At 38.8% G+C, this 16,870-nt stretch overlaps 1 protein-coding gene across 1 annotated transcript; it reads right to left on the bottom strand.

Moving 5' to 3' along the window:
- Positions 1-4,065: 4,065 nt before the first annotated feature.
- LOC130917688 (uncharacterized) lies at positions 4,066-15,799 on the bottom strand. The gene is made up of 3 exons (XM_057839326.1): positions 14,313-15,799; positions 6,986-7,065; positions 4,066-6,846 (listed from the first exon to the last, which is right to left on the bottom strand). Exons 1-3 carry the CDS (start codon positions 15,086-15,088, stop codon positions 5,846-5,848), a joined length of 1,857 nt encoding a protein of 618 aa, XP_057695309.1. The 5' UTR covers positions 15,089-15,799; the 3' UTR covers positions 4,066-5,845.
- Positions 15,800-16,870: the final 1,071 nt, after the last annotated feature.

Genomic DNA, 16,870 nt, shown 5'->3' with positions numbered 1-16,870 from the left:
AGATGCGAAATGACAGACTCGGCCGCGTCTGGGCAGCGTTAGTAAACAGCCGCCATCTTAAAGCAGTAGAGCACCAAGCGCTAATAAAGAGCGCTAAGCGCTAATAAATAAGATTAACGTTACTGTCGTTACTAGCTCACGTAACGTTAGCCCTGCGGAGGGCTAGGTTTCAATTAATTATGACCACTGTCGATGCGTGGCTAACGTGTCTTACATACAGGCTTTAACATAACATAGCATTGTGGAGTGATGAGGGTGTAAAATAAAAACGTAATCATGCTAACTATCAATTTTAGCTCAGTAGTCATTGCTAGATAAAACACCAAGTAGCACTGGTCCCTAATGTGCTCCAATACAGCCTGTATCATACATTTATTTTGAACACTGCAAAAACTCAAAATCCTACTTACAGTTTAGACTAACTTAAAACTTAACTAAAACTTAAAAATGGCTTGACACAAAGAGAAATTCAATTGAAACACATGGGAAAAAATCCTAACTTTTAAGTGATGTGTGTTATCAAGCGTAACGGCATTTTTAGGTAAGATATATATAATTTTTTTTTTTTTTTTAAATAAGATCTAAAGGTTTTTTGAGTGAAAGCAGTGAATTAGTCTTTTTTTAATTCTAGTTACATCTGAGATGCAATTGTTGGCTGTTTTCAAGAATATACATCGAAAATAAAGACATTGATTGACTGAAAATGGTTCAAGATGAGATGAAATGTCTTGTTTTCTCATGTATACTTATAATTTTGGTTGGACATTTGTGTCTTTATTATTCAATCCAAAAAAAAGTTTCTTCATCCAAAAATTTTTTTTTTTTTTCAAAAGAAAAATCACTTCAATCAAAAAAAGAAAACTTTTAATCATTAAAAAAAAAAGTTTTTGAATGCAAAAAAAATATTTGAGACTCAAAAATTTGCATTTGTACACTTAGTTTTTCATTTAAAAAAAGTTGAGTTTTAGCAATCCTTTTTGTGTTTGGGTCATATTGTGGGTAGGACATTTATGTCTAAATCACTCAAACCCAAAAAATCCCCCCCCCCCCCCCCAATTTTTTTTTCAATCGAAGAAAAAAAAATCATTTGACAAATAAAAATTGCCCTCCCCTATTTGCTGGGGGGTGAAAATAATATGCAAAGCAAATGACCGTCTAAGGTGCTCGTGATCTGTTCGAAAAATAATTTTGACCCATTATAAAAATACATATTTGTGTTCATTTCATTCATTTTTGTTTGTTTTCTTGCTTTACAACTTTTATATATAGGAAAGTCAATTACATGCAATGACACCTTTTGGCCACCAGGAGGGGCTGCCCAGCCTGGCTCCTCCTTAAACTCCACTTATGCCCAAAACCAAATAGAAAGTCACCCAAAATCAACAGAAAGAGGCCTAAAGTACCCCAAAACCCAACGGAAAGTGACCAAAAATCAACAGGAAGTGAGCCAGAAATGCTCTAAAATGAACAGAAAATGATCAAAATATACAGGAAGTGACCCTGGAATACCTAAAAATATACTGGAACATATATACACTTTGATACTTTTCCATACTTTTGACAACCCTACCTACTAATCCCAATCTTAGGCCAACAAAGCACTTTTGGGAATAATCAGGCTTTTATTATGAAGGAAGTTTCCGGCGAAGCGTTCCCTCCCGAGCCGGGCGCCCAATTGAGGACACGGGCGAGCTGGTTGATCCGCAAACACGGATACGTCGTGAAGATTAACTTCAAATCTGCTCGCGGTCGACCTCGACAACGTCTTTGCTCGGGAACACCGAGGAACCGTGATTAAATCTTGGCCCGTGCGGCCAAAATGTAATCTTCGCAACGGCTCGACGCCGCCTCCCGAGATTAAGACGGAGATTCTCAAACTGGGGAGTTGAACTTTGAAGGGCTGGAAATAAATGAATTAATAAATTGTCCTATCATGTGATCGTCGCATCCCGTCACCCAAAAAGTCTTGTCGACTTTATTTGTGACAAAATCATTTCTTTTCAAACCAATGAGGTTCCTGGAATCAAGTCCCCACTGCCCTTGATTCTTTAAAATGGTTAACCCTTTCATGCCTGAATTTACTTTTAACAAACATACATTGGGCATTGCAGGAATACAGATGTACCCCAAAACAGTATGACTCGAAAAAAAAAGGTCAGGCCCCGGGCTAGGCAAGTGTCTGTCATTCAATTAGGATCAGCACCTGACGGGTGAAGCGACGGCAGCTGTCCCGCAATCATCATCAAAAGCCTACATAAACCAGCCAGAGCTCCACCACGTCGCTGGATCGTCTCTTTCAGTTCACTGTTAGGGCCCTCTTGCGTTTTGAATATTTCTGTGTGGACTCAACTGATCATCGACTGATTTGCTTTGTTCCAGGATCTCACCTACGCCTTTGCCCGGAATCTTCACGCCAGACTCCACAGCCCTGTGAACAATAAACTGCTTGAACTCAGATCCTCGTTATCTCTCGTGCCTGTTTTGAGGGTTCTCACGATCATAACAAAAATACTTAATACAGAAAGTTCAAATGGAAAAATACAGCTCTAAAAAAATCCTACAATAATATTTAAAAAAAAAAGAATATTGAAAATTAATTAAAATCAATATTTTCCTTCATGTTTTTTTTTTAAATTTAATTTTCTTTATTATTATTATTATTATTATTATGGATTGTTCCCAATGCTTTTGATGTTTTAAAAAATTCTATATTTTTAAAACATTAACTTTGATTTTTTTTTTTTCTTTTTTAAAAAAATGTGTTTTCCAATTTTTAGGTTTTTTTTTTCCAATTTAATTTTATTATTATTTTGTATTTATGTATTACCCATCATACTTTTGATGTAGAAAACATGATATATGTATATATTCAGAACATGTTTTCTCTGTTTGATTTTTTAAAATTATTTTCATTTTTATTACCCCCAATGCTTTTGATGTATAAAACATGATGTATATTTTCAAATTATTCTTTAATTTTTCATTTTTAATTTTCTATAATTTCCTCTATTGTTTTTTTATATCTATTTCCTTTTTTTTTTAAGATTAATTTTCTTTTTATTATTATCATTGTTGTGTATTATGCTTTTGAAGCATATTTCCTTGCACTTTTAATTTCTTTTATTTTCTATAATGTCTTTTATTTTTAAAACATTTTCCTTTTTCTTTTTTTTTTTCAAATTTTCTATTTGTTGTTATTATTGGGTATTGTGTTTCCTCCAATGCTTTTGATGTATAAAACATGATGTACTAGTATATTTTCCCCCAAATATTTTGTTTTCATTTTTTATTAATTTTCAAATTTTTATTTTATTTTATTTTTTATGTATTTTCCAATTTTTAGGTTTTTTAAAATTTTATTTTATTATTATTATTATTATTATTTATTATTTATCTATTACAGCCAATGGTTTTGATGTATAAAACATGATGTGTATTTTCAAAACATATTTTCTTTTTTACTAACTTTTGTTGTCTATCATTTCTTCTATTTTTAATAATTATTTTCCAATTTTTCGTTTTTTTTTTCTATTTTATTATTATGTATTGCATGCATGTATACAGTATATGTATGTATGTATTTTCAAAACATATTTTCTTTAATTTTTTATCATTTCTTCTATTTCTAATAATTATTGTCCAATTTTTCGGGTTTTTTTCTATTTTATTTATTATTATGTATTGCATGCATGTATACAGTATATGTATGTATTTTCAAAACATATTTTCTTTAACTTTTTTTACCACCCCGCCCCCGTTTTTATGTTTTTTTTTTTCAAAGTTAATTTTCTAATTCTTCTTTTTTTTAATTTTTTTTTATTTATTTACGTTGATGTATTTCCCTTAATGCTTATAATGTACATTTGTTCAATGTAAATTCAGGCATCAAGGGGTTGATAAGGATTTTTTTAAAATGCATTTACCTGAAAACAATGTAAGAATGTTTGTATGTTATCTAATATTTTTGCAAGTATTCCATAAAAACAGTAGTTAAATGAAACTAGGAGTTTTGTTGCATTTTATGCTGTGGCGGCCTCTGGCGGTGATCAGAGGCAATACAGAAGAAGCTCACAAATTGCAATCCATTTTTAATGGCTAATCAGGCTATTGACATAGTCAATTGACACTCATTCGCTGCCACCCTCCTACGTCAAATGGATTGGACGTCTACTGGTGATAAACTCATTCAGTAACCCCAAATCAACAGGAAATGAGCCTACATGTCCCAAAAGCTATAGAATGACCCAAAATGAACAGAAAATGTCCTAAAATGCCCTGAAAATTACCTCCTTGGCTACCATTTGACGACCATGGACATCCAATCCGTTCATTCACTGCCATCCCTCCCACTTCAAATGGATTGGACAAACTCATTGCAATTCACAGAAAAAGGATGAAAATCGCTTGTTTCTCTGTTTATTAGTTGTTTTGTGGCATATCGTAGATTTCATGACCTGAGTATCGATAATCGTCGCCACATCGCGAGATCATCGTTATCGTGAGCCTTGTATCGCAAATCGGATCGTGAGGTACCCAGGACGGCCGTGCAGAGACCGATTGGGGGGGGGGGGGTGCTCATGGATCAAAAGGGGCACATGAACAAAAATGTAATACACCTTACAACAACATAACTTCCAGTTTTAACCAGCTTTACAGTATAATTGGCTGTGACTGTGACAGACTTTAACAATGAATAGAAATCAACACTGTCATCAACACTTTCTAGCTATGACTCAGTCAGTCTTTGCCTCCTTCAACCTCTATATCAAAACTTTCTTACTCAACTTGTTGTTCATCTGAGAAAAAACCAAATTAGATGGTCACTGAGCCACAATCAGCAGTTTTTTTCAAAACTATTATTTCATTATTAGAGAACTTAAAGATGTGTACCTTTCTAGATAACGATATGAAGAGAACGGACAAATATGGTTGAAACATGAGGTCGAAATAGTCTTGGAGCTACTTTAAAAATTCATTATTAAAGTAGAAAACTTTATAAGAGAAAATTACATATTATTATGTTTTAAAAATCCCCACAATGAACCCGGTGTAAGAATTTTCACTACAGGGCCGGCCCAGGCTATACGCAGACTATGCAGCTGCTTAGGGCCCCTGACCACTAGGGGGCCCCCAATTTGGCAATTGTTTAATTTATATTCTATTTTGTTTACTACAGTTTGCTTTATTTGATTTTTTTTGGTTTTGATACTTGATTACAAGCTTAAAAAAATAAAAGTCCTTCCTTAACTTCTTTATTTCCCCTTTTAGAAAAAGGTTTGGCGCTATCTACTGTAAGTACTGACAATCATTTGGGGTGAGAAGTTTGAAGAATGCAGTGCAACAAAATCAGATTAATATACAAAATATGGACATATAGGTTGGATTGCATGTATGGGTTTCACAGTACACTGTGACGAAATGGTGGGCCAAAAATATGGGCCCCTTTGCATTATTTTGCTTAGGGCCCCCAAATGGCCTGGGCCGGCCCTGACTACAGTATTTGTTCGAAGATGGTTTAATAGGGTAACACTGTTTGTTTTCAACCACCAGATGTCCTCAGACTCCTTACCACACACCCAGGTCACAGAGGCTTTTTTTTTTTTAAATTAATATTTTTTAAAGGTGTTTTCGGTGTTCAAGTAAAGTACTCGGTGGCGTGCCTGCACAGTCGGCCACCACACAGATACGCATAAAAAAAGTCAAAAGGGGCACTTTGGGCATGTAGAGGCAAAGGGGCAGATGCTCAACCACACTCTGCCTCCCACCCCGATTTGACGCCACTGTTATCACAGAACAACTTTTTAGCTATACATAGGCTAGCTAGCTAACAAAATTTTAGCTGTTTTCAGATGTACACTCCCGGGCTACTCCCACTGTGAGACGGCGGTTCAATTCTAGACGCTTTATACGGAATAAAAACACTAGCTTGAGGTGTCGGGTGGAAACTCGATTGGTAGGACAAGGTCGGGTTGTACGTTAGCGTGTACGGCGTACTGTTCTGGCTCAGGTACAAAGAGTTGATCGGTGTGTAGATGCCGGTTAACGGGTGGGACAGTGGACCTGATCTGCCTTGATACAAGAGCGACCCGCTTTCAGGTTGTTGGAGGAAAACGGGGTCGCCACTTGCGATCCGAGGGTCAACGAGGTGGTCAGACGCGAGACCGCTCGGGATTGCCTGGTAGCTCATCGGAAGCGGCTTTTGGTCCGATACCCGTTGGTCCGATCCCCGTAGACCGCAGATGAACAACAAGCCGGAGCTAAAGAGAAAGGCTCCCGTAACCCATCCCACGTAAAGCGCGTCCCCCAGTTCCCTCCTCTGGGCGTCGATCAGCAACGGATTGTAGAAGTCGCGGATAATCACGTGGCCCGTCCACGAGACGGGGATGAAGACGCAGACGGAAGCCAGGAGTTGCGCGCCGCCCGCCGTTGCCAAGATGGCCGCTTTGACTCTGCGGTTTCCGCGGAAGCAAGAAGTGCAGCGCAGGCCCGATGTAGCCAACAGGAGGCCCAACCCGGATAGAGCCAGGGAGCAGCACATGAGGCCCCTGGCGGCCTGCAGTTCGGCCGGCAGGAAAAGCAGAGAGTCGTAGACCTTGCACTGCATCCTGATGTTGGCTTGCCGGTAGCAGTTCATCCACAAGCCCTCCCAGCGGCTCTCCATGACTACGATGTTCTCCCCGATGAACGCCGTCACCTTCCAGGTGGGCATTCCGGTGGTGGCGGCGGCTCCGATGAGCCCCACTAAGCCCACGCACATGGCGGCGATCTCACAAATTCCTTGAACCATCGCGGAACGATCGTAAACCCTGACAGAAACCTTCAGTCCTCCAGAAAAGCTGCCTGAAGCTCAACTAATCTGTTTGCGTACGGTCGAACGGAGCTTGTTGTGGGAGAAATGCTTCTCAGGCACCTGGTTGGCTGAGATGGCTAAGGGTCAGCCAGGATGACAGCTTGTTTTGTGTTTATCATCTGACTGGCCAAATACTGGTATCAGTGACTGATACTGGTCTTTCAAGGGGAAGCTCAAAGTGTGTGTGGTGGAGGGGCCCAGCAGCACCCGCTACTCTGTAGGGACAGAAACTAGAGTGACAGAAATCTGTAATCTGATACTCCAGATACAGTGGGGCAAATAAGTATTGAGTCAACCACTAATTGTGCAAGTTCTCCCACTTGTTGATGCCAGAGGTCAGAGGAAAATGGCCAGACTGGTTCGAGCTGATAGAAAGGCAACAGTGACTCAAATAACCACCCTTTACAACCAAGGTAGGCAGAAGAGCATCTCTGAACGCGCAGTACGTGGAACTTTGAGGCAGATGGGCTACAACAGCAGAAGACCATGCCGGGTGCCACTCCTTTCTGCTAAGAACAGGAAACTGAGGCTACAATTTGCACAAGCTCATCGAAATTGGACAATAGAAGATTGGAAAAACGTTGCCTGGTCTGATGAGTCTCGATTTCGAAAATAAATAAATATATATATATATATATATATATATATATATATATATATATATATATATATATATATATATATATATATATATATATATTAGGGCTGTCAAAATTATCGCGTTAACGGGCGTTAATTAATTTTTAAAATTAATCACATTAAAATATTTGACGCAATTAACGCAGATGCCCCGCTCAGACATATTCAAATGACAGTACAGTGAAACGCTCACTTGTTAATTGTGTTTTATGGAGTTTTTCCGCCCTCTGCTGGCGGTTAGGTGCGACTGATTTTATAGGCTTCAGCACCCATGAGCATTTTGTAAGTAATTATTGACAACAATGGCGGGCTACTAGTTTATTTTTTGATTGAAAATTTTACATATTTTATTAAAACGAAAACATTGTGAGGGGTTTTAATATAAAATTTCTATAACTTGTACTAACATTTATCTTTTAAGAACTACAAGTCTTTCTATCCATGGATCGCTTTAACAGAATGTTGATGCCATCTATTTATTGTTATAATAAACAAATACAGTACTTATGTACCGTATGTTGAATGTACATATCCATCTTGTGTCTTATCGTTCCATTCCAACAATAATTTACAGAAAAATATGGCATATTTTATAGATGGTTTGAATTGCGATTAATTACGATTAATTAATTTATAAGCTGTAATTAACTCGATTAAAAATTTTAATCATTTGACAGCCCTAATATATATAAATATATAACTTTTTAGAATTAATTTTGTAATTTTATATTTCTTATTACTTTTTTATCATTTTTTTTTAAATATTATTTTAAAAACTTTTTCATTAGTGGTTGAATTTCTCAATTTTCTATAGATTTTTGTAACATTACTATTTTTTTATGTACATTTTTTCTTAATACTAAAGTATTTTACAGCGGGGCAAATAAATATTTAGTCAACCACCAATTGTGCAAGTTCTCCTACTTGAAAAGATTAGAGAGGCCTGTAATTGACAACATGGGTAAACCTCAACCATGAGGGACAGAATGTGGGGAAAAAAACCAGAAAATCACATTTTTTGATTTTTACAGAATTTATTTGCAAATGATGGTGGAAAATAAGTATTTGGTCAATACCAAAAGTTCATCTCAGTACTTTGTTATGTACCCTTTGTTGGCAATAACGGAGGCCAAACATTTTCTGTAACTCTTCACAAGCTTTTCACACACTGTTGCTGGTATTTTGGCCCATTCCTCTATGCAGATCTCCTCTAGAGCAGTGATGTTTTGGGGCTGTCGTTGGGCAACACGGGCTTTCAACTCCCTCCACAGATTTTCTATGGGGTTGAGATCTGGAGACTGGCTAGGCCACTCCAAGACCTTGAAATGCTGCTTACGAAGCCACTCCTTTGTTGCCCTGGCTGTGTCTTCGGGATCATTGTCATGCTGAAAGACCCAGCCACGTCTCATCTTCAATGCCCTTGCTGATGGAAGGAGATTTTCACTCAAAATTTCTCGATACATGGCCTCATTCATCTTTCCTTTACGCAGATCAGTTGTCTTGGTCCCTTTGCAGAAAAACAGTCCCAAAGAATGATGTTTCCACCCCCATGCTTCACAGTGGGTATGGTGTTCTTCGGATGCAATTCAGTATTCTTTCTCCTCCAAACCGAGAAACCTGTGTTTCTACCAAAAAGTTCTGTTTTGATTTTATCTGACCAAGACACATTCTCCCAGTCCTCTTCTGGATCATCCAAATGCTCTCTAGCGAACCGTAGACGGGCCTGGACGTGTACAGGCTTCAGCAGGGAGACACGTCTGGCAGTGTAGGATTTGAGTCCCTGGCGGCGCCTTTGTAACTTTGGTCCCAGCTCTCTGTAGGTCAGTCACTAGGTCCCCCCGCGGGGTTCTGGGATTTTTGCTCACCGATCTTGTTATCATTTTGACGCCACGGGGTGAGATCTTGCATGGAGCCTCAGATCGGGGGAGATTATCAGTGGTCTTGTATGTCTTCCATTTTCTAATAATTGCTGCCACAGTTGATTTCTTTACTCCAAGCGTTTTACCTATTGCAGATTCAGTCTTCCCAGCCTGGTGCAGGTCTACAATTTTGTCTCTGGTGTCCTTCGACAGCTCTTTGGTCTCGGCCATAGTGGAGTTTAGAGTGTGACTGAATAAGTTTGTGGGCAGGTGTCTTTTATACCGATAATGAGTTAAAACAGGTGCCATTAATACAGGTAACGAGTGGAGCCTCGTTAGACCTCGTTAGAAGAAGTTAGACCTCCTTGACAGCCAGAAATCTTGCTTGTTTGTAGGTGACCAAATTCTTATTTTCCACTCTAGTTTGGAAATAAATTCTTTAAAAAAATCACACAATGTGATTTTCTGTTTTTTTTCCCCCCACATTCTGTCTCTCATGGTTGAGTTTACCCATGTTGACAATTACAGGCCTCTCTAATCTTTTCAAGTAGGAGAATTTGCACAATTGGTGGTTGACTAAATACTTATTTGCCCCAGTGTATCTGGGGTAGGATGAAAGAGGAAGCATGGAAGACGAAACCCAAGAATGTTGATGAACTCTGGGAGGCATGCAAGACTGCTTTCTTCGATGTTCCTGTTGTATGAATCCTTGCCAAACCGCATGGAAGTCATAGAAAATATTAAATTTGGATCTCACAGCACCACTACTTAATTCGCTTATGTTACCTAACATATTTTTGTATTTGAAGTCCATTTTTTGTTCAATTTTCACACTACTTTCTGTAGGCGACAAAACTTTTGTCTTGCCAAAGTTTGACCTTTATGTCTTCATCAAATAATAAATCTTTTTTCCATGAAACAAATATATTTTTGTACATTTAACATCATTTGGGAGGGTCTTAGCATTCATATGAGCCATTTCTGACACCAACTGAACAATTCAAAGTCAGGTTATTAACAATTGTTTCTACAAAATGGATATGCGACAAGAATTTTGTCAGGGACTGTAATCTAGCAGTTTTATCTGGACTAGCTGACAATGCAAAGCAGCCAAAAAGTCATCGTTGTATCTTCATTCAAAACCGCTTGCAAATGGCAGTCACGTGACCATGGGCGCCCTTTAAAAAAACACACACACACACAAACGCAGCCACACCTTAAGCAAGCAACCACTTGAGTTACTACAGGTTTAATAGAAGTTGCCAAGTCACTCTGACACACACAAAGAAAACAACAAGTTTCAATACAACTGTGTATTTATTTATTTATTTTTTAAATTGTGTTGCAGAAGTGTTTGAATACACAGACAATTGAAATGATTCAAGAGGCCACACAGTAGCAAAAGTCTACAATTTATGAACACAAAAATGCATTTTAATGAGCAGCTGTACTTAATATGTTCAGTGTATTTATAGCAACACTCTTCAACTTACGTATTTTCCTTAATTGCTGTTAACTCATTCACGACCAGACATCATGTTTATTTATTGTTTTTTTTTTCGCTGAATAATTTAACTCTCTGCCTGGGGTCATTTCCTTGGAATTTTAGGGTACTTACGGGTAACTTCCTGTACATTTTGGATCATTTCATGTTTATTTTAGGACTATTCCAGGCCACTTCCTGTTCATTTCAGGTCACCTCCTGTATACATTTTGGATCATTTCCTGATGATTTTCGGACTATTCCAGGCCACTTTCTGTTAATTGGTCACTTCCTGTTCATTTTGGAGACTTTCAAGGTTACTTCCTGTTCATTTCGTGTCACTTGCTTTTGGTCTAAGGGCTTAATTTTTCAGGTCACGTCGTGGTTAATTCTTTGGCTGCCATTGACGACGGTAGATGTCAATTCCGTTTTGACAAGGAGGAGTCAAAATTGAGTCAAGTGCAGTAGTGCACAAATCTACGGTTTTACGGCACCAATGTCAAAATAATAGCATGTGATTCTGTGAGTACGAATGAGTTACAACGTGCCTGTCAGGCCGAATTGGGGGCCGCTTCTGGCCCGCGCGTCACACATTTGACACCCTTGTTTTACATGTCTTTGGTAGTGAATGAGTTAAGACTGTAAAAACCATACAACACAACTCCATTTTACAAGAAACACGATGTAAACACACTTTGTTTGCCCTAGTGGGCTATTTAAAAGGACGCCGTGAGCCATATTTGGCCCACGGGTCTCGAGTTTGACACCTGTGAGTCATAGTGTTACAATAACATTAGTGTTGCACCAATACTAGTATCGGTATCATTACCGATACAGCATTAAAATAACCTCATCCGTGCTAAGAAATGACGTGATGACGCTGTGCAATATGTACTTTTGGAGTCTTGTTTCCCTACCCAAGATGGCCGCTTGCTACATGTGCTGCCGTAAAAGGAACGCTTATTTCTCTTATCAAGATGTGTGGCGTCCAGTCATCACAGGCAGAGTTTGACTTTTGGAGCAGGGGGGCACAACATAATGATGACCCCAAAACGCAGTGTCAGCAGTAAAATTAACTTATAAGAATATTTAGAATAATAAGTTGGCAATGGGCGTTTTTTATTTCCCATCATTCTTGAGGGGAATTCTAAATCTGGCTGCTTAGGCAATACTTTTCGCCAAGATTGTCATCCATTGAATTTGGTACGCCCTCCGGTAACGTGCCAATGTAGTTACCCCAGTCAAAAATTGGGCGGAGCCACATGGAGGTAAATTTGTGTCTTTAATATTCAATCCAAAAAAAGTTGCTTCAATCAAAATATATATTTTCGACCCAAAAAAGTCGCTTCAATCAAAAAAATGTGTTTGAATGCAAAAATAAATTTGAAACTCAGAAAACTAAAAAAAACGCATGTGACAACTATTTTTCTTTGATTTTTTTTTTGAAGTTTTTTTTTATTGAAGTAATGTTAATTTGTGTTTGGGCCACATTTTGGCTAGGACATTTTTCTCTTTATTATTCAATCAAAAAATAAGTTGCTTCAAAACATATCTTGTCAAAAAGAAAAATCAATCAAAAAAATTAAAATTTCCATCATAGAAAAATGTTTTTGAATGCGAAAAAATATTTGAGATTGAAAAAGTTGCATCTGAACACTTAATTTTTCATCGAAAAAGTTTTCTTTGATTCAAGCAATTCTTTTTTTTTTTGTTTGGGCCATATTATGATTAGGACATTTGTATCTAAATCATTCAATCAAAACTTCAATCGAAAAAAAAATATTTTCAAAAATATGTTTTTCTCAATTATATATATGTATTTTAAATTATATGCAAAGCAAATGACTGTCTAAGGTGCTTGAAAAATATTTTTGACCCATTATTTAAATGTTTTTTTGTTCATTTCATTCATTTGTGTTGCAGTTTTATTGCTTTACAACTTTTATATATATGTGAAAGTCAATTACATGCAATGACACGTTTCGGCCAACAGGGGGGGCCAATTATGCCAATCATCTTCCTGCTGTGAATTTATCACTAGTCGACGTCCACGTTAGCTGTGCCCCTACCAATATGGCCGCCCAGAGGCCATTTTGTGAATGATCATGTCATGTTATCATTGAAATTTCAATTAATAGAAAAGGTCACTTCCTATTCAATTTGGGGGCATTTCTGTGTCACTTCCTGTTGATTTTGGCTCACTTACTACTGATTTTAGTGCATTTCTGTGTAACTTCCATTGATTTTTGGGCATTACCGGGTCACTTCCTGTTAATTTTTAGTCCTTTCCTTTCGATTTTGGGTCACCCACTGTTGATTTTTAGGCATTTCTGTGTCACCACCTTTGATTTTAGGGCACGACTGGGTAACTTCCTATACATTTTTTATTTTTAGTCATTCCCTGTTCTTTTTTGGACAATTCTGAATCACTTGGTGTACATTTACATTACCGCTACTGGACGTCCAATCCATTTGAAGTGGGAGAGTGGCAGCAAATGTATGTTGTTTCAGTCATTGCCATTCCTCCCAATTCAAATGGATAGGACGTCTAGCACTGTCAATGGCAGGGAATGAGTTAAGCGTGTCTGACCAAGCCATAAAAGCTTGAACTCATCAACTCACTCCTATTGATTTCCAACCCAAGTGACCCGATATCATAGGCGGAGTTTGACTTTTGGGGCAGGGGGGGCACAACATGTTGATGACCCCGAAACGCAGTGTCAGCAATAAAATTAACTTAAAAGAATATTTATAATAATAAGTTGACAATGAGCGTTTTGTGTTTCCCATCATTATTGAGGGGAATTCTAAATCAGGCTGCGCAAGCAATACTTTTCGCCAAGATAGTCATTCATTGAATATGGTACGCCCGCCGGTGTCGTGCCAATGTAGTTACCCCAGTCAAAAATTGTATCCTCTGGGCGGAGCCATATGGCGTTAGATTTGTGTCTTTGTGTCTGGAAATGCCTCAATATAAACAAGATGTCACCCTTGAATGCCTGAAAATCAACAGGATGTGACCCAGTATATACAGGAAGTCACCAAATATCTACATGAAGTACAAGAAAATTTCAAATTTCTAGTTATTATTGCTAAATATTTTTTTAATTGTGGTATCACTACAGTGTCGGCATCAGCCGGTACCACACAATTGGAGTGTTGAAATCGGTATCGGGAGCTAAATAATGGTATCGGTGCGACACAAATTACCATGACATGATTTGATCTACTTAAAGAAAATAAATAAATAAAAAAAGATACATGAATTCAATCTTTCTGCAATTGGCTGGCAACCAATTTGTGGTTTAGCTCGCCTACTGGCCCATAGTTAGTCGGGATCGGCTCCGGCACCCCCGCAACCTTTGTTTGGGTAAGCGTTACAGATGACAAATGAATTTTCTCTCTAAAAAATGCAATCCAATATTGAATTTACTGTTCAAAATGTTTGCGGCTTCAGTCAACGTTACAGCGTCAGAGATACGCCACCCCGCTGCGCACAGATGGGTACCTGGACGGGTATCTGGACTGGTAGCTGTAGCTAGCGGAAGGGTGTCTGGAAAGAACCGGCTGGGGCTGGACTTGGGGGAGCATCACCAACTGCTGAGGCTGCAGAGGCTGGATCGGTTGAGGAGGATACGCAACGTAGTCCGAGTTCCGGGAGTAGATGTAGCTCCTGGAGTCTTTGTCTTCCGTCACCACGTTGCAGCAGGTGAACAAGCACCCCCCGGCGAATAGGAAGGCGCCAGACACCCATCCGATGTATAGTGCTTCCCCAAGCTCCCTCCGCTGGGCGTCGATCAACAAGGGGTTGTAAAAGTCCGTGATGATAACGTGACCGGTCCAGGATACGGGGATCAGGACGCAGATGCACGCCATGAAAATCATGCACCCCGCGGCGATGAGAACCATTCTCTTAGTTCGGTCGTCGTTCTGGATACACGACGTGCAGCGCAGTCCCACCAGGCTGACCAGCAGCCCCAAGCCGCCCAACGCCAGGGAGCAGCACATGAGACCCCGAGCCGCCTGGAGGTCCGGAGGCAAGGCCAGCAGGGAGTCGTAGACCTTACACTGCATCCTGATGTCAGCCTGCTTGAAGCAGTTCATCCAAAGGCCTTCGTAACGGGTCTCGAAAACAATGATGTTCTCGCCAATGAAGGCCGTGACTCGCCACATGGGCATCCCAGTGCTGGCTGCCGCCCCGATTAGCCCGATGAGAGTTAACGAAAGGCCCAGCATCTCCAGGCAAGAGTTGTCCATCGTGTCCTGCTGCCGGAGCGACTGTCCAAGGAAAGAATCGAGTCCCGTTTGGGAAGACTGACATCCCGACGGAGAGGGAGGAGTTCACCTGTTGTGTGTACAGGACAAGGGGAGGGCTAGGGAATTGAATCCTGTTGCTAGGAAACAAAACTCCCCTCAGGCCAGTGGTGTCTTTGTGCAAAGAACAGGAGCCGCTATAAGCTTGTTTGCACATAGTTCTCAGTTTACATCTTTACACCTGGTTGGACCAGGAAGTCTATTTAACAAAGGTGTTCAGTTACCAGGCAGAAGTGTTATGCTCGAAACCCCAATCCAGACCGAGACTGGCCCGACAGCAGAAATCACTGAGACGTGATGGAGATTTCTGGGACTCAAGTTCAAAATTGAGTCTTTGCAAGTTGACTACAAGATGTGAGAAAGACAGGTTGTAAGGTTGTTCCGATCACATATTTTAGCACTCGAGTTCGGGTCTCCTGATTTTGAAGATCTGCTGATACCAAGTACCGATTCGATACTACTGAAATTCATTAACGTGCCTGCGACAGCATAAAAAAATTAGGGCTGTCAAACGATTAAAATTTTTAATCGAGTTCATTAAAGCTTAAAAATTAATTAATTGTAATTAATTGCAATTCAAACCATGTATAAAAGATGCCATATTTTTCTGTAAATTATTTTTGGAATGGAAAGATAAGACACAAGACAGATATATCGACCCCAATCACGTGACGTCATAACTAGAGATCGATCGGGTCCGATCACGTCATTTTCAAAGTATCAGAATCGGCAAAAAAATATCGGCCATGCCTTTTTAAATTTTTTTTTTTTTTTTTTTTTTAATAAATCGTTTTCTAATTGTAATTAACGTTACAGACATAATATGTTACACTCATCCAGAGTCTTTATTTTATGCTTATGGTAGGGTTATCAAATTTATCCCGTTTACGATGGTAATTATTTAATTTTTTAAAATTTATCACATTAAAATATTTAACGCAATTAATGCATGCGCATTGTCACGTTCAATCTGTAATGGCGCCGTTTTACCTATATACAGAGCTAAAAGGCAGCGTAAAATTTGTAGAGTGAATTGTGACAGCCTTTGGAGCCTATTTTTAATTGGCTAAAGCCTTACAATCCCTCTCCCTACGATTAGAAACATTATGGGAAGCAATGTGGGGAAGAAAGGTAGTAATTGATCAGAGAAGATATATCAATTGGTACCACTACGCACAGTCATGGGTGCACTTCCCATCATGCATTTGGGCAGAACAGTTAAATGGCTACAGTATCATTTACTGAAAGCTCAACAAATACACTAGATGGCAATATTTAGTCACAATATACAAAGTCACATTTGTCCTTTAAGAATTACAAGTCTTTTTTTTTGTATCCGTGGATCCCTCTCACAGAAAGAATGTTAATAATGTAAATGCCATCTTGAGGATTTCTTGTCATAATAAACAAATACAGTACTTATGTACTGTATGTTGAATGTATATGTTCGTCCGAGTTTTATTCATTTTTTTCTTAATGCATTGCCAAAATGTATATGATCGGGAAAAATTATCGGGAATGATTGGAATTGAATCGGGAGCAAAAAAAAAAAAAAAAAAGCCATCGGATCGGGAAATATCGGGATCGGCAGATACTCAAACTAAAACGATCGGGATCGGATCGGGAGCAAAAAAAAAACATGATCAGAACAACCCTAGGTCGTGAACAGTTCTTGCTGATGAAGCATGTCTTTTATTCATTTAATAATCTTGTCTTTATTCGAAA

This window comes from Corythoichthys intestinalis, chromosome 6 (genome assembly GCF_030265065.1).
Source record: "Corythoichthys intestinalis isolate RoL2023-P3 chromosome 6, ASM3026506v1, whole genome shotgun sequence".
Lineage (NCBI taxonomy): Eukaryota > Metazoa > Chordata > Actinopteri > Syngnathiformes > Syngnathidae > Corythoichthys > Corythoichthys intestinalis.
Note: the sequence above shows the minus strand (reverse complement) of the source record. Positions and strands in the feature narration are given on the sequence as shown.

Excerpts from the sequence above, each read along its gene's own strand:
- LOC130917688 (XM_057839326.1), bottom strand. The coding sequence starts at position 15,088 with ATGGACAACTCTTGCCTGGAGATGCTGGGCCTTTCGTTAACTCTCATC. Across the intron at positions 7,066-14,312 it reads TCTGTGCGCAGCGGGGTGGC|AGTAGCGGGTGCTGCTGGGC; the intron begins GTATCTCTGACG and ends CTGTCCCTACAG. Across the intron at positions 6,847-6,985 it reads AGTATCAGTCACTGATACCA|CTTCAGGCAGCTTTTCTGGA; the intron begins GTATTTGGCCAG and ends AGATTAGTTGAG.